The sequence below is a fragment of the Callorhinus ursinus genome, unplaced genomic scaffold (genome assembly GCF_003265705.2).
Source record: "Callorhinus ursinus isolate GAN/ISIS: 27379988/994484 unplaced genomic scaffold, GSC_fseal_2.0 scaffold5, whole genome shotgun sequence".
Classification (NCBI taxonomy): Eukaryota; Metazoa; Chordata; class Mammalia; order Carnivora; family Otariidae; genus Callorhinus; species Callorhinus ursinus.
The window spans coordinates 63,136,179-63,159,298 of NW_027397067.1; the positions used below are offsets into that span (position 1 = coordinate 63,136,179).

Below are 23,120 nucleotides of genomic sequence, written 5' to 3' on the forward strand. Positions count from 1 at the left end.
CAGGCTGTGGTTCAAGCTGCCCTGACACTTGGACCTTCTGACTCAGCAGATCCAATAGCACTGGAAATGTCCATGGCAGACAGAAGGTGCTCTCCAGACTGTGGCTTTTCCCAATAGAATGACAGTGCAAATTCCTGAGGTTTGAGAGGAAGGCCACAAACTCTTCTATCACCAACTATATTCCATTTGCAGAGCAACTACTGGTTTGCTACTGGACCCTTCAGTAGAAACTCAGTACATGACAATGGGACTCCCAAAGACTGTTACCTGAAATGACCATGATGTTATGGATATAAAGCTCTGAAAAATAAAACTGGGCACGTGCAGCAGTTTTCCACTTTTAAATGGAGACAACATATCTGAGCCAGGCCCAAGCAGGTTCATAAAGTACAGGCAACAGCATGAGCAGGTGCTCAGAATCCAGTAAGACTTCCTTGCACTGCTTCTCTACCTCTCCCTCAATCTATACCTATGGTCTCATGGAGAGTTTCTATGCTCAGCTAACAGGACAAAGCACAAGCCCGACTTAGGAGTAAGCACAAAGGATGCTACCACCAGCCAGAAGTGGATAGGAACTGCCATTAGAATGCCACTGAAGTGTGGCCCTGGAAGAGAGTGGAAGAAAGTTCTACAGCTGGCAGAATGTTGGGAAATACATCTGGCTATACACTCTTTGTAGAGGTAGAGATGTCCTCAAGTATACAACTACACTGATCCATGGGCAATTGCTAATGGGTTGGTTAGGACCTTGGTAAGAACAAACTTAAAAGAGTGAAAACAGGAAGATGGTAGAAGTGTATGGATGGATTTCTCAGAACAGGTACAATGTGAAAATATCCATATCGTTATCACATAAATGAACATCAGAGGGCATCCACAACAGAAAGGACCCCCCAAAACCAACTGGCAAGATGAAGTAGATTTGCAGACTCTTTCCCTAGTCACCCTACCCAATATACAAAATAGTCATAGTGGCAGAATAGAGGCTATGCATGAGCCCAATAACATGGTCTTCCCCTGACCCCCAGAGCACCAAGGATGATCTGATCTGGCTGCCACCACTGCTGAGTGCCCACTACCAATAGCAAAGGATCATACTAAGCATCCAATATGGTACTAGAAGGACCAGTCAGTCTCCTTGGTAGGAGAATAAGCATGAGACAGCTCACATCAAGAACATATCTGTCCTTATAAGAGCAGACATATTCTAGCTTTTCCCTCCCAAACCACAACATACTTATAGAAAACCTTATATAACATTGTAGTATCTCATACATGCCTCTAACTAATCATACAGCGAAGTGTCGTGATGGGCTCTTACACACAAAATTTACTGGTTTTATCTTGTGCCCAACATCCAAAAGCGCTGGCAAGATCAACTGCTGAAGGCTCAGTTACTGCATCAGTTGAGAGACCTCTAAGAGGATGCTATTTTAACTAGTGGATAATATATAGGGTCATCTTTCCATAGCCAAAACAGATCTGCAAACCAAAAGGTAAAAGTTGGAGTGACTGTTCTATTATGTCAAAAAACACACTGAAGGAATTTTTGCTGTCTTTTTAACCTTGGGTTCAGTATGTTTGGCCAGTAGAAAAATGCATCCACCAGGCACATAGTCATGGTTCCATTACACTGGAAGCTGAGACTGTCCCTTGACCACTTTGGGTTCCTCATGCCACTAAATCATCAGGCAGAGAAAGAGGTCACTATACTGATTGGAATGGCTAATCCCAATTATCAAACAGAAACTCAGGTTCTGCTACACAGAACGGACAACAATTCTATCTGCAGTCCAGGGGGATTCACAGGATGCCTCTTAGGGCTCCCTTGACCAACAGTCCTAATCAATGGAAAAGTGCAACAACCCGATAAAGGACAAGAAAGGATGCAGATCCTACAGGAATGAAAGTCTAGCTCAGACCCAAGAGAAACATCAGCAGAAGAAAAAGGAAAAATGGAATGGGCGGAAGAATAAGGAAGCTGTGTTTATCAACTCTGGCCTTGACACCAGCTGAAGAAAGCAGGGGCTGTAGCAATTAAGTTTCACATTCTCTTACCCAATTTTCTTGCCACTACTTTGGATGAAAGATAGTGGTGGTAGCTAATACTTCAGGTGCGAGTAGAGCTGAGCTGTCGTATCCTCACATGAGCTCATGAGGTGAGGGACTGGCAAGCTTCCTAAAGGGTCAGGCAGTAAATAGGCTTTGTGGTGCTCACAGCCTCGGTCACTCTGCCACTGTAGCTCCAAAACACTTTAGACAATATATAAATAAGTAGGTGTGGCTGTACTGCAATAAAACTTGTTACAAAAATAGGTAGTCAGCCCTTGCCAACCTCTGCAATAGTAGGTAAGACTTCATTCAGTTCCCTGTGTAGCTTCTCATCTCAACAAAAAACAAGAAAGAATGGTTTGGGGGCAAATGGGTAGACTATTCTAGATATTCTCCTTTTGCCCCTCCTAATCCATTCTCCATTCTATACCCCAGGAGTTATATTAACTGGCCACTAGTCCTGTAGCTTCCAGCTGGGGTGGTCAAATGGGAAGCATGAGGAGAAAATTGGAAGAGCGGAAGGAAAAGTGGGCTCATTACATCTATCCTTCCAGGTTCCTTGCTGCCCAGCTGAGGGAGGCAGTAGCTTCATTTTTCCACCAAAGTCCACACCTCCTATAAGGTGACTCTTTCCCACAGCTACTATAGTCTATTATACCCTAGTAACCACTTCCTTTATTCTTTCAGGTTTAGAAATGTTAACTGTTCCTTGTTGCCAACCTAGCGTGCCCCACCATCTCTTGGTTTCTCTTAAAGCTGTTTGTTCTAAATAGTCCTTTTACAACTTTCCCTCAATTAACCTGTATGAATATGCTGCTTATTTCCTTCAGGACCCTACTCCATTCACCATCCAACCAATTTTTCCAGTGGGAAACCCCCAAATCATTCACAACTCCTTCCTAACATTCTTAGTAAGAGTCATCTCAGTTCCTTCCCATCTATTATTTCGGCAGGTGCAGAGGAGGTGGAGAGGGGGAACAACAGACAGAAAGAAGCTGCAGGTGACTCTTAGGTCATCCTTGATTAAAAAAATGGCTCCGTCACTTTCTAACTTTATGCCCTGAAGAAAGTTACTCTCCAGTTTTTCAGCTGCTTTAATTTTAAAAATGAGGATTAAAATATGTCTACTTCATGGGGTTTTTGTGATTAAGTGAGGTCACACACATAAAACCTTAGAAAAGTCTCATACATAGAATGTACTCAATAAGCATTCACTATAATTCAATCACGTCAACTCTATTTCTATACCACTTTCATTACTGTTATTTTCTTTCAGGGCTTCATCATTTCTCCACAAGATTATTACAGTAACTTCTTAACTAAACTCCCTAATTCTCCTATCTTCCCTACCTAATTACTACAACACAACACACCTAAAGTATCCTTCCATGAAGGACAAGGTAAATAAAGCTGACCCTTGAACAACACAGGTTTGAACTGCACAGGCCCACTTATATGTGGATTTTTTCCTAATACAGGGCAGTAATGTAAATGTATTTTTTCTTCCTTATGATTTTCTTAATAACACGTTCTTTCCCTACCTTCCTTTATTACAAGAATACAGTATATAATAAACACACAAAATATGCGTTAATCAACTGTTCATGTTACTGGTAACGCTTCTGGTCAACAGTGGGCTCTTAGCAATTAAGTTTTTGGCAAGTCAAAAGTTATACCCATATTTTTGACTGTGCAGGGAGTCGGGGTCCCTAACCCCTACATTGTTCAAGGGTCAGCCGTAACCACAGGCAGGGAATATTGATAGAGAAATTCCTTAAATAAGGAGATAGGACTTAGTGAACCTTTAAGGATTCTAAGATTCCTATAATAGGTTACTTTTTTATTTAACTGTACAGCTCATCTTGAGTAAACATACACATACAGGGGTAACATTTCCAGAGGGAAGTTCAAGCCATTACCCCCCCCCACAAAAAACAAAAAACAAAAAACAAAGATAGCTCACTAAGATTTGTCTCTTTAATACAGGTCCCCCCAAATTAAGTACTTAGGCAGCCAAGGACTGCCCCAGAATGGATTATATATGCAATCCATACACCTCAAAGGAAAGGGGTGGTGTTTACAAGATTTTAAACACCTTACCTAAACCTTTACAAAGCAGTGCTCCTAAATCAGGTCAGCCAAGAATCAGAAAACAAAACTGGCCTCTTAGCAGCCAAGCTGAGTCAGTGAGAGTACTAACCTTAACTTTTTTCACAGAAGAAATTTCACTATGGGCTTATTCTTGTTTCATGCACAATTCTAAAATGCTTGGTAATACAGACTTTCATATTCCACAACAGATTAAACAGAATAAAATGTTAATCCAGAAACAAAAAAAAAAAAAGAGAGCGAGCGAGAAGGGAGACTTGAGGCAGTCAGTAGAGCAGCAAGGCTATGTACCTTGGAGTCACGCAGATCTGAATTCTAAATCTTACCTATTCTTGAAACATAGTCATTTGGAAGGGAAAGTTTCTAAATACTGTAAAGGGTGTTTGAACTTGCTACTGCTTATAATTGTTGAGAATATACTTACCACAACAGATTTTCTCTGGAAGTTTATGTTGTTGATGCAGACGACCTGATGGGTTGTATATTAAAAAAGAAAAAGAAAATACTCCTATTATTAAATAAAAGCATAATTCTATCGAAGTGTAAATAAGAAGTTCTAAGCAGCTCACAATCATACTTTATCTTTTATTTTACAATCCTACTAGGGTAGGATGCATGTTTAAGGATGCATGTCTAAGGTAACTGCATGTTTTAAATTTAGTAACAGCCACGAAAATAGATTTCTTTGTATAAAAATACGGCCAGGTACTTTAAGAAAAATACGGCCAGGTACTTATACACCTGCAAGGGGCATTAAATCTGTTGAACAATACTGCCATTCAAAACCATACATACTGTCCTACAAACGGCATTTCCAGCACGGTGAGTGGGCTCTAGTTTCCCACATTTCCCAGGCTCACCAAGGCAGCTTCAAGCAATCACAAAATCTAATTAATAAAAACAAAAGCTAGGAAAGGAACACACACAAAAAAATACTTATAATTTATATGGCCTTGGGCTTTCAAAGCCCTTGTCTCCTTTCTTCCTGTTCATTCTGGCGGGTTCTAAACCAGTTGGCGGCATGAAGCGCTCCCACCGAGCTTGGCGTCCTCGTTTCCCGAGGGGCTGCCGGGTATCACCAGCCTCCGGGACCTCCCACTCCCCGCTCCCCTACGCTCCCGACAGTCATGCCCCGCGGCCAGGGCTCCCTCGGCGCCCACACCCCGCCGCCGCCTCAAACTTGCTCCCGCGACTCGGCTCCTCTTAGCCGTCTCCGGCGAGCTTGTTACGAAGATGCTCCTCTCACCAACCGCTCAAAGCCACAGACAGCCGACATCTTGCCTGTCACCTCTGACCTCTGGCGTCAGCGGAAGTGGGACGGCGGCGAGGGCGGGAGCCGGAAGTTTTGTGTCAGTGGGTGGGGCTCGCGCGATAATAGGAGGGGTTTTGCATTTGCTTTTCCAGGCACATACAGTGGGAGACAACTGTTAAAATTGAAGAAATATGTGATGGTTTGCGAAAAGCAGGGCGGGGAGTAGGTGGCGGTCTTAGAACAGGGATACATGAAACCAGAAGAAGGGGGGGTCCTGCTGGTTTGCTGTGTGAAGGGACACCGTGAACTCATTGGGCCCCAGTGATTGAAGCTGTGACACAAATAATTAGACCCCAGGTAGTCTAACTCAAACTTCAGAGTCCTCACTAGATACTGCCTCAGTATTTTTTTTTTTTCAAATAATTTTACATACATACAAAACATTTATTGAAAAGACAAATATTTTGAAGCCATCAACATTTGCAGTTCATGTACAAGAGAATAGAACAGTTGTAAATTTCAGTAACAGTTAAATCTTGGTTAGGTAATTGTGGATTACCCATTAACATTTTTTTAACCTTGGATCAGATTTATCTTTGGCCTAAGCCCGCAAACTGTCCTGGTGACAAGTTTATTAGCTAAGTTAAAATTAATTTGACCTTTGGTCTAAATGAATGCAAATCAGGAAAATAAAGCTATAAAAGAACTTTATCAAACATTCCAAAATCCATTAGACATTACTTGTAGTTTTCCAGTACTACCCGTGTCAGTTTTCTCCATTACAGGATTATAAATTGCTCTATTAGTATTCTTCACCTAAGACTGAGTATCAAATCCATTTCATCCCAAAGTGCACATGGACATCAGCCAAGCAACACAGCAGCTATTACCAAGCCAATTTCATCAATGCAAATGACTAATTTAGGTAACAGAGAGGATCTAGTGACTTCCTGTCTTGGTGGAATGTTGAAAATAGAGAGGAAATCACTTGAGAAATGACATTTAAGTGAATAATTACTCTTCTAGGAAACTATTACTATTTAGTCCTCTGAAAAAGCCTTTAAATTTGTTAATGATTAGAACGTCAAATCCTAATTAAAGGAATGCAACTTTACATATAAAAAAGGCAACACTTTTCTATAAATAAAACCACATAGACTCGAGATATACTAAATATAGGGAATAACTTTCTTTTGTCCTTGTTTACACTGTATGCATAATGAAAAAATAACTTGAAAGATATAGAAATATCCTATTACCTTTAAGGGAAAAAGAGCAGTAGTTTCAAAATGCTTAGGATTAGGAGAAAAATGTTTCAAAGTATGTTTTTTAAAATCTGGAATACAAATATATGCAATAATCTTTTTCTTATAACCGTCAATTTTATGAAGCAACTTTAGTCCCAAAGAACAGACTGTTGTTCTTTTAAGAAATGGGTCTTCTTGAATTGTAAACTTTAACACCATTTTGTATTGAAGAGCGAGAATATTTAGTGAGTAATGCACCTATGGTTTGCTTCTCTCCACACAAATCTCTGTGGGAACAATTAAAAAAAAAATGAATTGCATGAATATGTTAGGGAACATAATATTCACAGTGCTAGTTATTTATATCTCTCTTGCCTAAATCCATCTTTCCAACAAGCATAAGGATGTGTGTTTGTGGAAGAGACAGGGTAGGGAGTGGTTACTAAGCCTTAATTGAACTAGCTACTTTACATGTATTACCTCATTTAACCACAGAAAGAGTAAAAGTAATGTATTATTTAACCGCACATTAGATATGGGGCTCAGGTAGTCATGGATGGAACCAAACTTCGCTGCCAAGTCTGCATGACTTCTAAGTCCAATTTTTTTTTTCCCATTATATCACACAGGCTCCAAATTAGAAATACAAGCCATGTGATATAGGAAGGTCTAGACACGGAGACCCTGGATCCTAGGCTACTTGTGTGTGCTTATTTATGTTACCCACCCTTCCTGAATTTTAGCTTCATCTTGTATACCCCAAAGAGGAGAAGGACTATGAACTGGAACAAAGGAGGTGAAGGAAGAATGAAAGGACATGAGCTAGAGAAGGGAGCAAGGGAAAGGTCATACAGGGCCTTAAAGAACATGGAAAGAAGTCGTAATTTAATTCTAAGTATAAAGGGAAGTCACTAGGTGGGTTTTCATTAATGGAAAAGCAGAATGTGATCTAAGTTTTAAATAATGGAGGCAATGAGTTGATGATTATGGAAGCTAAGTGGTGAGTACATGGGCGGGTTCATTATGTTATATTGTCACTTTTGAATTTTTAAAAATTTTCCAAAATAATAAGTTCGAAAAGTGGGACAGGAAAAGAGGGGAAAAATATAAGTAGGGAGACCAATTCAGAGGCAGGTACTAGATGATCCATCAGGATTTGCTCATAGTTTGAACCAGGGAGCAAGAGAAGAAAAAGACAAGTATGATTCTCAGACTTTTTGCTTGAGTAACTGGATTAATGGTGGTGATGTTACAGAGAGAGGTGGAAGATGGGGTTAGGACAAGGTGGAACCACAGTTATGTTGTGGGCGTGTCAGGTTTGAAATTCCTCTTAGCTATCCAAGTGGAAGTGTTCAATAGGCAGCTAGATAAGAGAAACTGGAACTCAGGGAAAAGATCAAATATGAAGATAAAATTAGGAAGTCATTAAGTTTAAATCCAGGTCTAGATGAGGGCACCAAGGGAAAAAATATAAATGAAACAGCAGATGGTCAAGAATAGTCCTGGAGCACATCAACATTTAAAGATTGGAAGGAAAAGGGAGACATGAGGACGAGACAAAAAAGGAGCTGCCTCGGGAGAGAAGGGACAAAAATGGTGTGTTTCAAGTAGAAAGTGGTCCACAGTGTCCAACAGTTCTAAGAGGCCAAGTAAACAAGGACAGACAGTTGACCACTGAAATGTAGAGAGATGCCAACAGGTTAAGGAAAGAATGGGAGACAAAGAAGCAGAAAGGAGTACACAAACTTTCAAAAGGAATTTCTTGTGAAGGAGAGCAGAGGGTATGGGGTCCAGTAGGTTGTTGTTTTTTGAAATGAGCAATACTACAGTATACCATATATTGATGTGAATAATCCAGCAGGTAGGGAGACATCAGTAACACAAGGGGGAAAATGATAACTAGAGGATGTATGTCTTTAATAAGGCCAGAGGGATGGATCCAGTGCAGGAGGAGGACTGGCCTTAGGAGCAGGGATGGTTCATGCATTATAGAGGAAGGCCTGCAAAGGGAGTATGTATGGACATAATACAAAGAGGCTGGCAGGTTTGGTGGTAGGAAAGAAGTTGTCCTTGTCTTTTCTCATCTGTTTCTATTTTCTCAAGAAACGAGGTCACAAGCTGAGGGTGAAGAGGAAAATGGAGGTATTGATGCCACGAAAAGCAAAAATATGAAAAGTGAGCTCCAAGGATAGAAAAGTTTCAAATGGTGCTTTGCCAAGGACCCAGCTAAGTACCACTCAAGCTCTCAAGTAAGACTGGCAAGTTCCAATGTCTTTTTCTCCAGGAAATTTGTCACCTGCCCACGTGTAGGCACAGAGTAAGCAGAAAAGTTGAGTTTTATCTTTGTGGATTTCTTTTTTTTGCCCGAGAGGTGTGATAAGGGAGAGAAAAGGCCACAGGAGCAAAGCATGCCCAGTAGAAGCTAAAGACCCTGAGCAGGAAATCCAAGCTGGGTAAAGGGAGGAGAGGACCGAGAAGCTAAGACACAGTTTAGAGGTGGCAGCATTAGTGCATTTGAGGTCCTGTAAACAGTGACTAACGAGCTAGGTAGTTCTTCTGCAATCTGGCATCTACCAAAATGTTAAAGTGAGGCAGCAGGAAAGAGAGGAGGAATCCATCAGAGAGAGGGTTTGCTTTAGAGCCATAGTGGGGTATGCAGTCTGACTGGGCCTCAAAGAGCTGCAGTTTTGCAGGGAGGAGGGCAGAGAAGTGGTTTTAGAGGCAGCATGAGAAAGAAAGACAACACATTCCCCACCTCCAGGATCAGAAGTTGTAAAGAATGACAGAGAAGACAGCCACCACTTGAAAAAGTTTCAAAGGAAGACCATGCCCTCAGGGAACACTCAAAAAAAAAAAAAAAAGAAGTGTCCTAATCATAAATCTAAAACCCCTATGCTACAAAGAACTCTCAGAATCCACTTTAGTAAATTACTTACTGAATATATGGAGCAATGTCTTCTTCTGTCCACTTTTCCCTTAGAGAGAATAGACTGTTAAAACGTTCTTGATTATCCTCAGGCAAATCATCTACTTTTAGCAAAAATATGATTTCTGGTCTTGAGTGTCTATCCACCAAGGCTAAACCCTATTTAAAAATGAAATGAAAAAGGGCAGTTAAAATAATGGTCTAGTGTCTAAATACGACTCATTCTTTAGGTTTGGCTGAGCCCAAGCCGCTTAAAATGTCAGCTATGTGAAATTTACACAAACTACCCAGAAACCCTCAATAGCCTTTTTCATAAAAAGAGCTCCATGAAACAGTGAATTCTCCTTTTCCCTTCTACAATCTGGCTTCCGCTGCTCAATTCATCAGGTTAGCTCCAGTTCAAAGTCACCGATGACCTGTCATTGCCAAATCTAGTGGGCCCTTTCCTTGGATTTGCTAGCCCTGTTTTCTTGATTAACGTTGCTTCCTCCCTCTTTGAATCTCCATCGCTGACATCACCGTCTCATTACTTTCCTCCTAACTCAGTGTTGTAGTTCCTTGGGGCTCCTACCCTGATCCCTCGACTTGTCTCACTGTCACTGTCCTGAGTGGCTCAACTCACCTCGACTAAACCTACGACTGCAAACACTACTTACTTGCTAATGACAGTAACACAGGCATCTTCAACTCAAATTGCTCTCCCGAGAACGAGCACAAGAACTCTATATCCAAACCTATCTATGAACCCATTGTGTTTGTTACCCAAAACTGCTCTAGTCCCATTAGCCTAGGAAACCATGAAACCTGGGCATTATCCTCGATTCCATTATTCAAACCCCATACCTACATGGTCACTTAATCCTATAGATTTTAAGGCCTCAACATTTCCCTTATCCATTCTCCATCACCTATTTCTTTGGCCAGTACTTTCTTAGTTAGGAGTACATAACTATAGAGAGCCTGGAGATTTCTCCTTTTTCATAATCTAGCCAACCTTCCATCCAACCATCCTCAACGTCATAGTGTTCTTTCTAAAAGGCAGAATTCATCAGGTAGCTCTTCTGATGTCACTAAAAGGCCCCAGAGAGCGTTCTAAATAGGAATGAAATTCCTTAGCACAGACCATAGTGTCCCGCACTGACTCACCAGCACCTTTTACTCTAGTCCTGCATCCCTACTAATAGTGCCCCAATTTGTATCCCTCCATTTCTCGGAACATGCTCTCCTGGGTCCTCATCTCTGCCCTTCCATCGAGAGAGTTCATAGTTCATCCTTTCAAATTCGGCAGCTCAAACAGCCATGCCTTCAGAAAATCATCCCCGATTGACCAGTCAGATGGGTAAGTCCCTTTTCTTTGCTCCCATAACATCTTGTACATGCCCTTCCCATGACACAGATCACTCTACATTATAAGAAAGGATTTATACATGTAATGTGCACCCCCATCTCCAGAGCTCAGGCTGAGGACCCTGACAGCACGTGGTTTTCTTCTCAGCATCTAGCGTGGTGCCTAGACATAAAAGGAACTCTAAATATTGAGCAAATCCTTTCACGCTGTAACAATACTTACCGAGCATACCCTACACGCCAGGCAGAATGCTGTACATTGGCAAGCAACAGTGAACACAATTCTATCACAGTGGAGAGTGGGAAACCCACATAATTAAACATTTTCCCAGAGCTAAGCGGTCAGTGCCAGGAAAGAAAAATACAGGGTGCTCTGACAAAGTAAAACAGGAGGCATTTTTTTTTTTTTTTTAGAAAAAAGAAAAGCGTCCTTGAGGAAGTGACTCAAAGATGAATAGGAGTTGGCAAGGCGAAATTACAAAGAAGGTCATTCTAGGACAAAAAGCCTTGCGTGCAGGTCCTAAGGTAGGAGAGAGCTTGATGATCTTGAAAACCTGAAAGACAGCTGGTATGCAGTGAGCAGGAGAGGGGGAGGAGGAGATGGAGCTACAAGGGAGATGATGAAGTGTTTTTCAGGCCAAGATACAAATCCTGGATTTTTTTTTTTTTAAGATTTCATTTATTTATTTGAGAGAGAGAGAAAGAGAACGCACTCGAGTGCACAAGCAGAGGGGAGGGGGGAGGGGAAGAGGGAGAGGGAGAAGCAGGATCCCCACTGAGCAGGGAGCCCGATGCAGGACTCGATCCCAGGACCCTGGGATCATGACCTGAGCCAAAGGTAGACGCTTAACTGACTGAGTCACCCAGGCATCCTCCTGGATTTTCTATCTTAAATGCTATGGACAACCATTAAATCATTAAGGATGACGTTCATCTAATCTGACTGGCATTTTTCAAAGGTCATTCTAGCAGCACTGCAGAGAATGGATCGGAGGTGGGCAAAATTAAAAGTACAGAAGGCCCGCTGAGGGACTTCATTGCTCCTTATAGCCAGACAAACATGACAGTGGACTATAACAGTGCTGGTGGAAACGGAAATGCAGCAGGTGGGAAGCAGGATTAACTGCACACGGGCCTGAGGGATCTCACTGAGGTGACAGAAACGTTCTAAAACTAGTGTTGGACTGAATGTACAGTCTGCTCCTAATGGAGATGGTGGCTAGGAAAATAAAGTGGCTCCAAGCTCAATGGCAATACAGATTTCATGTCACCCAGTAACTAATGAGACCCTGTTGAGTTATGGTAGCAATCACCACTGCTAACCTTACCTTAAGCTGATCAAGCCTAGTTATCATTCCTTCGGGAACACTCTGTTGCCACACTTCTTGAAACTCAGCGAGGTTAAATTTCACTGCATTCTGAAGTAGCATCTGTGCTGCTGCTCTGCATATTTTATCAGCACTCAGTGCAAAATAAACTTCACCTAAGGAAGAGGAAGTTTCATATTGTCTTCTGACAATTCAATACACTACTACTGTATCCTTTCCCCCAGCGCGATTTCTCAGAAAAAATTACACACTACTCACCTCCTGCAAACCCAGGCACGTGTTTCAGAAAGGCATACCAATCTTAACACAAGCAAGTTAAATTACTTTCCAAGTCTTACCTTCTTCTACATATTTCTTTCCATAACATTTAAGACAGTGTGCAATCATTTCCCTGAAAAATTTAAAACACTCCTTTGAAAAGTTATCAATACATTTTTATGCATTATATCTTAAACGCCATTGCTAACTAAAAACTTAAGATATATATTTTGAGATTTGAAACACTAAGTGATTTTGGTTGCTTAAGTAAAATTTTACAGGAGGAACTAACTAAAACATACTGGAAGGCTACTATGTGCCAGGCCCATGCTAAACATTTTTTCATGAATTACATAAGCATACATTATCACAAGATAACTTATGCATCATTTTTTTAAGACTTTATTTATTTATTTATTTGACAGAGAGAGAGAGAGAAAGCGAGAGCAGGAACACAAGCAGGGGGATGGGAGAGGGAGAAGCAGGCTCCCCACCGAGCAGGGAGCCTGATGTGGGACTCAATCCTAGCACCCTGGGATCATGACCTGAGCCAAAGGCAGACGCTTAACGACTGAGCCACCCAGGCACCATTCTTTGTATTTTTTAAGGTAGGAAAAAAAAGATGATGCACATTTATTCAGTCCAGTGACCAAAACTCCTAAGTCCTTCCTGGTTCTACGATTTTTTAAATTTCTGTAAGACATCAAAATATAGTCTACTCCCTATATTTATTTGCACCCTGGGAAATAATTTTCTTCCCTTTAAGGAAGTTGGCAAGACAGTAATTAAAATACTTACTCTGGCTCCAATGGTCCAAGTTCCTGAAGGCAAGTATTCAAAGGAACTTTATCAAAAGACCAAGATTCAGAATCCACAAGCTGAGTTACGTGATTCAGAAGTTTCATCTCATAATCAAATTCAAGAATCCTCCAATAACCTACAAATTCCCAAAGTAATAGTAACAAAGGACATTGTAAGCAAATTAATTGGCTAATAGATTGATAAAGAAGCAGTGTGCTCTTGCCCAGGACAAAAAAGAGACACTAGAAGTCTTACCTTTCTTTATAAGCAAGGCTTCTTTTTACACTTTTCTCCTAATCAGTACGAATTGTGTCTGGAGAGAAACCCTAGTGGTTTTTAAAAAGTACCTTACATATGACTCATTTTTTTCAAGTCCTTTAATAATGATTTCAGAATAATCTTGTCAATCTAAATGAAAATGCAGAAACCTGTAGCTGGTTCAGTGATTTCAAGAGAACATTGTACAAATGAGGTGAAGGTCGTAGGTTGGATATCCCGCATGTGATCTCCACTCTGGGGCACTGGCATGGTTATAACTCTCATCTAGTTGTCTTGCAGAGGTGTTCTTGGGCTCAGAAAGAAGCCTAGGTCACTCAAGAGTCAACAGACTCAGAGGTATGATATGAACCAGTAGCAAGATAAAGGCTGGACATCAAGATACCTTTCCCTATTCTTGTGAAAGATCACAAAATGCCAACTGATCATTGAAGGCACCACCACCACCCCTGGAGAAACAAATCAAGTATAAATCCAACATTTCCAGGGGAGAATGTTACTATTGCTATTCTGAAAAAAATAAAGGCAACATTAGAAAAGGGAGTGTGTGATGTCAATCCGAGAAAATGCCAGGAATAATCTATGTACCCCTCAACACAGACCAAAATTTTATCCATCCCCAGGCAAGAAGTGAAAAATGCAGAGAGTTGCATTAAAATCCACTGGTTTCTAACCTCAACATTCATGGTACCCATATACTGTCGCAATTAACAGCAGGCATCCATAATTTAAAACTTTATTTCCAAAAAGCCCTGTAAGGAGTGGTTGGAGTCACTGGTCACAGCTGGACCTCTTCATGTAAACATCACATGTAGTCTCTACCCTACATCCAAAAACATAAATATCATCAGCTTTAAGCCCAAAATTAGATTAAATAGATAATATGCAATGGGATGAAGAGGTCCATAAATTTCTTTCTCACATGATGCTGGTAGAAACAGAAAATTCCATCATTATTAATAATTATGATAAGTAATGCTACCTTCAATCTCACAGGCATTTAGAACTTGTAACTGGACCATCATTTCTTCCTCGCTTGCCTGAATTTGATCAAGCAAATCTTCAGTTGTATACTGAAACAAGGAAAAAAGAAAAAAAAAACCATTCTAAGTCCTTTGAAGAATATTTTTTTAGACTTATTGTATTTGGGAGAATAGATACATACAACAGATTAAGGCAATATTTACACTATAGTTCAATTTCTTCTGATAACGTGTAATGATTACTACATGAAATCTAAGAAGAAAATATAGGGGTAAATCTTTGTGATGTCGAATTTAGCCACAGTTTTGTAGATAGTATGCCAAAAACACAAGCAGCAAAAGAAAACAGATAAATTGGATTTTATCAAAATGAAAAACTTCTGTACTTCATCAAAATATCATCAATGCAAAAGGACAAATATTGTATAATTCCATTTGTATGGGATATTTAGAATAGTCAAATTCAGAGATGAAAAGTAGAACTAATAGTGATTGTCAGAGGATGGGAGCAGGGGAGACTGGGGAGTTGTGTTTAATGGATATATAGTTTTGTCTTGGGAAAGATGAAAGGTTTCTATGGATGCATGGTGGTCATGGTTGCATAATACTGTGGAGGTACTTAATGCCACAGAACATTACACACAAAAATGGTTAAAATGGTGAATTTTATGTTATGTATATTTATCACAATTTTTTTTTAATCAAGAAAGTAAAAACACAATCCACAAAATGGGAGAAAATGGAAGCATATTATGTATCTGATAAGGAACTTGTATTTAAACTATATAAAGAATGCTCCTACAACTCAGTAATAAAGTGACAACCAAATAATTGGACAAAGGAGTTCCTGGATCGACAATTTTCAATGAAATATAAATAGTCAAGAAGCACATAAAAAGATGCTTAACATCATCAGTCATCAGGGAAATGCACAAGAAAACCACGATGATACCACTTCAAATCCACTGGTATTGATATAAAAAAAGACATAATAACAAGTGTCGTCAGGGAGGTGGAGATATTGGAGTCCTCATACAATGGGAATGTAAAATGGTGCAGCCACTTTGGAAAGAGTCTGGCAGTTCCTCAAAAAGTTATAAAGAGTTACCATATGACCCATCAATTCCACTCTTATTATGTACATACCCAAAAGAAATTAAAACACAGGTCCACTAGAAACTTGTACATGAATTTTCACAGCAGTGTCCTTCATAATAATCAAAATATGGAAAGTTATCCATGACTCTCAACTGATGAATGAATAAATAAAATATGGTATATCCATAAAATGGAGTATTTTTAGCAATAAAGAGAAATAAACTACTGATATATGCTACAACATGAACCTACCTTGAAAAACATCAGGACAAGTCAAAAAAGCCAGTGAGAAAACGTCACATATCATATGATTCTATTCATATGAAATACCCAGAAAGGGCAAATCAAGAGCAAATCAAGAGATTGAAAGTAGATTAGTGGTTGCCTAGGGCTGAGTGGGAGAGGGAAGCAGGGAAAGGTAAGATTAGAAGGTAACAGTTAAAATTAGAAGGTACAGGGGCACCTGGGTGGCTCAGTCGTTAAGCGTCTGCCTTCGGCTCAGGTCATGATCCCAGGGTCCTGGGATCGAGCCCCGCACCGGGCTCCCTGCTCCGCGGGAAGTCTGCTTCTCCCTCTCCCACTCCCCCTGCTTGTGTTCCCTTTCTCGCTGTCTCTCTGCCAAATAAATAAAAATCTTTAAAATAAATAAATTAATTAATTAATTAATCAAATTAGAAGGTACAGGGTTTCCTTGGGTTGATGAAAATATTCTGAACATCATCGTGGTGACTGACCACACAACTCTGTGAATATCCTAAAACCACTGAATTAAAGTCACTTTAAAATGAGTGAACTGTCTGGTATACAAAATTGTATCTCAATAAAGTGGTTACCAGAAAAAGAAAAAGAAAAAAAGAAAATCAATCAGTCAATGGAGAAAAAGAGAACATAAATATGGTCTTCAGATTGCCCGTGCAGGTCTGTAATTTCAAACTACATTAAAAACTGGAGAATTTTTTTTACTTGGCTTGTAAATATTTTCCATACTTTCAGGAATCAGTTAATTTTCACATGAGAATAAGAATACTATTTCCATAAAATCTTTTTTGAAGAGCCTCTATAATTTTTAATTAAATAAAAATTAATTTATCTTCTAAAAAATGTATTCCATAGTTAGGAACCTGTGAAGCTTTCAGCTATGTAAATGACACCATGATATCTAGGATTTGCTTTAAAGTACTCCTGAAAAAGAAGGGAAAAAAAAAAGTGGGAAGCAGCGCGGGGACAGAAGCAACGAGACTGACAAAATATTGATAAATGTTCAAATGGGTGATGAATACATGGGGGTCTTTCTGCTTTGGGGTATATTTGAAATTTTCATAATGTAAATATAAACATTAAAAGTAAGAATGTCACCATCAGTGCCTCTAATTATAGTTCTATTTTTTAAGTTTCAAATGAAAATAAGTCTTACTTTTGAATGATTTGAATCCTTTTCTTTTTGACTGTCGGGTCCTTCATAGGTATTTTCCATCAAAAGCTTCTTTAGCTTCTTTAATTTAGGTCTGCATCTTCTTAATTCCCAATAATTATTAGAAAAACCAAAGATCTAGAAAATATAAAGATATAACCTTTTAGGGGCCATTCTAAAAGAAAATTTCACACAAAATTTCAACCAACTCATCCACTCTCAATAAAAAAAGAAGAGAGCCAGGTAATCTGCTTTCTATTGAGAAGGCACCCTCCAGCCATCTCAAGCAAATGGATGGGTATCTTCAGGAAGATCTTTTCAAACCCGAATTAAGAGGACACTGCCAACACAGTGAAAACCAGTCATTGAGCTCAGTATCTCAAGTGTACTATGGAAACTAGGGTATGCCCAGAAAAAGAATGATCAGGATGGTGACTATTCTGCAAATCTGATGGAAACAATAGAAAATGAATACTTTTAGGCTGGAAAACAAAAAATAAAGAAGATACATGATCACAGTCTTCAAATAATGAAGGGATGTTAAAGGAGAGAGGGAGTATCCTTGTTCTATGTTGCTTACGGTGTCAAAATCTAGCAGAAAGTTAAGGAAGAAATATTACTACTATCTAGAGTTGCAGCTAATGCCCTATTGTGAAACAGTGAGAGGCTCATCACTCAAAGCAATCCAGCTGACGGTGGCTACTTGATGGGTGAGTATGTTACCCCTCCCTACCTCTGGGACTTGCCAGTATCTAGCACTTGGTAGGTACCCAGTAAGTGGTTCACATAAATAAGGAAAAAAGGCTGAACTGGATTACATGCGGGGTGCCTTCCAACTCTAAAATGCAAGGTCCGGGGATGCTTCTACTTTCAAACTAGTGAAAGGCTTGATTGATTAGACAAGGCCCAGCCAAACCTGATGGTAATGTTGTTGAACCCGACGATTCCAAAAGAGGAGCTTAAGGACCAAACCAAAAAGATCAATTTCATCCACAGTTCACAAACTGACAGGCTGCTGGTTATATCCAAAGCACAGATGCTGGTGTGTGCTTTGTGTTGTGCGGAAGGGATAGTTAGTATAGAGTTGAAACTAGCTGCTGACATGAAAATATCAGAGGAGATTTTGTCCCAAGATCTAAATGTCAAGGTTTACCTGAAAACAAGAAGTCAGAAGATTTGGCAGCTCTGGGCCTGCTTTCCCACAAGGCCAAGCTGTGGCTGCCCACCTACATGGGACTTGTTTTCTTCAATTTGCCACAGACCCCACCATTCTCTGTTGTTGCAGAGACTGGTAACCACTACCATTTTATCAGCAGCAGCCTGTTTGGCCCACGTGCATTCCTCACCTAGCCCTTCTAGGCATCTAGAAGTGCAACCACAGATTAAACCTTTAGTTGGTAGATCTTTGGGGCGCTCCAATCAGTTAAGTGTCTGCCTTTGGCTCAGGTCATGATCCCAGGGTCCTGGGATCTAGCCCTGCAATGGGCTCCCTGCTCACTGCGAAGTCTGCTTCTCCCCCTCCCTTTGTCCCTCCCCCCATTCCACTTGTGCTTTCTCTGTCAAATAAATAAAATCTTAAAAAAAAAAAAAACTTTAGTTGGTAGATCTGTTACACTGTACCCAGTCTCAGTGCACAGAATTTCCATAACGAGAGCTCAGAGGTACTCCCATATTGTCATACCCCTGCAAAAGTACCTACAAAACAGGTACACGATGAAAAAGTAACATCTTTTACAAAAGGCTGAACTGCCCATATTTCTAGTTAATTACAATTGAACCAAAATAGAAAATTTACTGGAAGTTATTCTGTTCTAGCAACATCATGGGTCACTGACATTTGCCAGTATTTTCCCTTATTTCTATTCCAATTCTAAGGCAGTAGTTGGCCTAAAGTCATTCCGAGAGAATTAAGGGCTGTGTTTTGATCATGACGTGTGTAATAATCTAGCCAGGATGGAGACTTCTATTTGGTATCTGTAAGCAGTAGTCTCCATAATACTTAAGAATTTATTATGCATGGCTAGAGACAATAATGAGCTAAACCGAGGTAAGAAACACACCTGCCTCAAAAATTCAAATTTCTTCATTTCTCCACCTCATAACCATTACTTAAGGCATTTAGTTGTGGTTCGAGGGAGTCTCCTTTCAAAAATATCAAAACAAAACAGTAAGACTTACTAAAAATAGGTAAAACTTTTAGAATACATCACCTAATAACAAACTTTCCCTGTTGCAGAAAATGGTCATCTTGTCTAGGACTTAAAAATCAAATAGGGAAAATAAGCCAACTTCACAAGACTCCAAACAATGCTGAAAAATTTTAAATTTCATTAGAGAACTTTTCAGATCCCCTGTGATTATACATTTCACAACTAAAGATTTTTTAAAAGATTTATTTTATTTATTATTTTAGAGAGGGGGGAGGGGCAGAAGGGAGAGGGAGCGAATCTCAAGCAGACTCCCCTGCTGAGCACAGAGCCAAACTCAAGGCCCATCTCAGGGCCCTGAGATCATGCCTGAGCCAAAAGCCAAGAGTCAGGTGCTTAAGTGACTGAGCCACCCAGGTGCCCCCATACTTAAAGATTTTATTTTATTTTTAATGTTAAATTTATTTTTTGTTATGTTAATCACCGTACATTACAGCATTATTAAAGGCAATATTAGCACATGGGTTGTGATTCTCATATAAATTAGAAGGCAGAGAACAGTACCTCAGTGTGAATAATGTTACAATGCGTTTCCTCCATCTTCAGCTGGTCCGGAGTTTTACAATCAGGAATAAAAAGCAACATATTGGAAGTGTCTGCTGTTCTCAAGTCATACGTTTTGTCTTTACTGCACAGCACAGCCTGCTCATCTTTATCACCCCGAATCACAAGACTGCAGGAAAATGGGAAAAGAAAATACATGGTTTAGAGACACCAATGGACATCTTCATTATAAACAGTTCCAAAATCCTCTAGGCTTGTAGAATTTAAAAATTAAGTCTTGAGGCTGTGTCTGGCCCCTGTTTTCATCACCCTCGAGCACATGTTGGGCTCACAAAGCAAGGGTGGGGCCTGTTGAGAGACAGAGGGGCACCAGGTGGTTTCACCAAGGAACAATAATTCAACATGAGTAAGAAAGATCCAAAAAGGCCAAGAGGCCAACAATCACCATGTGGCACCTTCATGCAAACTGCTTGGAAGAGCACAAGACAAACCATCCAGTAGCTTCGGTCAAGATGTCAATTTCCTAAACCATGTTAAAGCAATACTTCTCAAACCTATGCATAGGCACCTCAGGGAATCTTATTAAAAAACTGAATCCCAATCTGCAGGTCTGGGATGGGACCCAGGATTCTGCATTTCTAACAGGTTCCCAGAGGATCACCCCGCTGTTGGTCCTGGTACCCAACTAAGGTGGGTCTTCTTGTTTTGTTCTGAATATCCCCTAACAATCGAAGAAGCACATCCTAGCCTACCCATCAGCTCTGTTGCAAAGGAATTGGGACTTTATAAAGAGAATATGAAGAGAACTGCAATGCTGAATGAAAATATATGAAAAATATGTTTTCACAAACTGCAGTAAATAAGTTCTGACAAAGGCTCACCAGTGGAAAAGAGCAAGAGGGAAAGGACATAAGGAAGAAGACTAAAGACAGAGATGATGGGATTGACAAGGGCATAGACTCCAGCAGTTTTGTCTGTAGAACGTTCAACTCTCCTGTACACTATTCACTTCTTTGAAAGAAATAAAAATAAAACCTGAAATAGAAGAATGTGTAAATGCTTTCTAAAATTAAGACTTAAAGTGAAAAGCGTTTTGTTTGTTTTAGTTTCCTTGTGCTATTAACACTTAACAGTCCCAAGTACCCACTCTTCAACATTTATTTCCACATTGCACTATCCATGCTTCAATATTTTGTTTAAACCCGTCCCCTGGCAAAAATGTTTTTAAAACACACATTTCTAGGTCCTTCTGGATTGCCAGGTGGATGAGTAGTAACTGGATAAAAACAAAGTCTGCACACCTGAAGTCCTTTCTTAAACCCCGCGCTCCCCCTCAACTCAGCTGGAATGAAAACCAATAAATGAGGTTCCCCTCGGGCTTCCTTATAGATCCTTTGTGGCTAGCATCTGCAGAGGGCCAGTTAATTATAACAGCGTCAGACAGTAAATATGAAAACTGAAAGCCTGAAGAGTTCAATTTAAAGAAATCTACAAGAGAACAAACTACCTAATAAAATACAGGTGTTGGATGGAGGAAGGGCGGTGCAGAAGAGAAGCAAACCAGAGCCCCTAACTCCTATTTCCAGAAGCTGGGAGTGCCCAAAGTTGAACGATTCTCTAGACTTCTCCTCTTATGTTTTTTAATCCAGGGTTTTGCAGCAAATGTGTAGCTGACCCAAAATTAGAAACAGCTTCAGATTTCCATTAAATGACCCCACGCCGAGTCTGTGTTTTGAGGGCCTCCCACAATGACCAGCTCTGTGGAACGTCTTTCAACTTATTCCCTACAGTCCGACCTACTTATGGAATATAAGTAGAAGGCAAGGAGAACTGTATAAATATTAGATAGTAGCACTGGATTTTAAGCTAGAATGGCGGAAGTGTTCAGTGCAGTTCCTGGCATCCCGGTTAAGGTCTCCAAAATGTCACTGAGGTTATCTTTCCTGCTTTGTTTCCGCGGACGCAGGCCTCCCCCAGATCAGCTGGACCTGTCCTCTGTATGACCTCAGTCCCGCTAAGTGGGCGGACCAGCAGTGGCGTAGACTCCGCGGGGAAAAAAGGCAGCGCGGTGGAAAGGAGGCCTCCCGGCAGCTGCGAGCCCTGCGCTGAAATCAAGGCGCGTTTCCGGCCCAGTCTCCCCGCGGGGCAATCACCTGTGCCCGGCCTCCAGCTGCTGGCACAGCGCGGGCTCCAGCTCCAGCAGGCAGAAGTCGCCGGCAGCGGCGCCGGCCCCGGGGCCGAAGCCCAGGCAGTGCACCACCGGCAGCAGCTCGGCCGCATTCAGCTTGGCGATCTGGAGCGTCGCGTCCACCTCCGCGCGGGTCCGCCTCATCGCTGCGCCCGGAGGGGGGCACCCGCAGGGCTAACGAGAGAGAACTGAGCTCGCCGAGCAACCCGGACCCTGCGAGAAGTACAAGAGAAAGGGAAGAGACTTTCAAAAGCGCGCCAAGGCGGCGGGGGGCATGTTTCCGGGGCGGGGCGTCCGCGGGAGCGTCCCAAGGTCCTCGCGGCGCTGCCCCGCGGCGGCGGCCGCTCACCCCACGCAGAGACCCGGCTGCGGGAGTAAAGCCAAGCTTCTGCGAGGCGATCTCGACCGGACCTCGTGGGAGCTGCGCTGCCACCCCGCCGGGCGCCACGCGGAACTCTCGCCCACCCCTTCCGCTGCCCCACCTCTGGTTTCCCGCCGGCGCCCCCCCCCCTTTCGTCGCCATCAAAATGGCCTCATTCTCCGCCAGGGGCGGGCCTTATGCTAAGTACTCTGCGTGCATCAAGTTATAAATCCTTCACCACAACCCTTTAAGGTGGTCCCCGTTCCTCCCATTTTTGCAAATGAGGTGAGCTCCTGGCCCAGGGTGGCACGGCGGGGGTTAGTAAAGTCTGATTCCAGCCCACACTAATGTGGCTCTAAAAACAAGCAACCGGGTTTTATGCAAACACTCTGGATTGGGAGTGAGGCCCTGGTGGAATTGGACAGGGAATCTCACTTCTTTGGGTCTGGGGACCATCATATCTAGGAGACAATGGCTTGGACTAGATCCATCCATTCATTGAGTACCCAGTCTGAGCTGGGTGTCAGGAGAGGGGCCAAGTCCCCTGTCCAGAGGAAAGCAACCTTTCTGGGGCTGGGAAGGGCCTGCAGTTTCCTGGGAGGACACAGACTCGCCACTGCAGGATGTGTAAGCTGTTCACTCAGCTTTCTCTGTGGTGTCTTCCAGACCAAATTTTACAATGAATACGACGTTTTAAGAGAAAAGCTCATCCATATAAGCACACGCATTAATAGCTTGTAAGAACGTAATGGGTACTCTCCCAGGGATCCTG

At 41.4% G+C, this 23,120-nt stretch overlaps 2 protein-coding genes across 5 annotated transcripts in view; both read right to left on the reverse strand.

Moving 5' to 3' along the window:
• The window catches only part of TAF2 (TATA-box binding protein associated factor 2), an 83,500-nt gene extending 77,743 nt beyond the window's left edge, over positions 1–5,757 (reverse strand). For all 4 annotated transcript variants that reach the window (XM_073893154.1, XM_073893153.1, XM_073893152.1 and 1 more), the window contains exons 1-2: positions 5,101–5,757; positions 4,586–4,639 (exon numbers count right to left, since the gene is read on the reverse strand). In XM_073893154.1, the coding sequence (XP_073749255.1) occupies positions 4,586–4,639; positions 5,101–5,184 (138 nt within the window). In that variant the 5' untranslated portion in view covers positions 5,185–5,757. The remainder of the gene's footprint in view (positions 1–4,585; positions 4,640–5,100) is intronic.
• Positions 5,758–5,836: 79 nt separating this feature from the next.
• On the reverse strand, positions 5,837–22,624 carry DSCC1 (DNA replication and sister chromatid cohesion 1). The gene is made up of 10 exons (XM_073893156.1): positions 22,337–22,624; positions 21,953–22,200; positions 19,800–19,968; positions 17,092–17,226; positions 14,579–14,669; positions 13,318–13,456; positions 12,600–12,652; positions 12,262–12,416; positions 9,597–9,745; positions 5,837–6,947 (listed from the first exon to the last, which is right to left on the reverse strand). The coding sequence occupies exons 2-10, from the start codon at positions 22,129–22,131 to the stop codon at positions 6,839–6,841; spliced, it is 1,179 nt and encodes a 392-aa protein (XP_073749257.1). The 5' UTR covers positions 22,132–22,200; positions 22,337–22,624; the 3' UTR covers positions 5,837–6,838.
• Between the last annotated feature and the right edge of the window lie 496 nt (positions 22,625–23,120).

Bases quoted from the DNA above. Each gene is read 5' to 3' on its own strand.
- DSCC1 (XM_073893156.1), bottom strand. From the start codon at position 22,131: ATGAGGCGGACCCGCGCGGAGGTGGACGCGACGCTCCAGATCGCCAAG. The intron at 13,457-14,578 runs GTAGCATTACTT...GGGAATTTGTAG, and splicing joins AAATGCCTGTGAGATTGAAG to GTTATTGGAGGATTCTTGAA. The intron at 12,417-12,599 runs GTAAGACTTGGA...CCTCTTCCTTAG, and splicing joins AAAGAAATATGTAGAAGAAG to GTGAAGTTTATTTTGCACTG.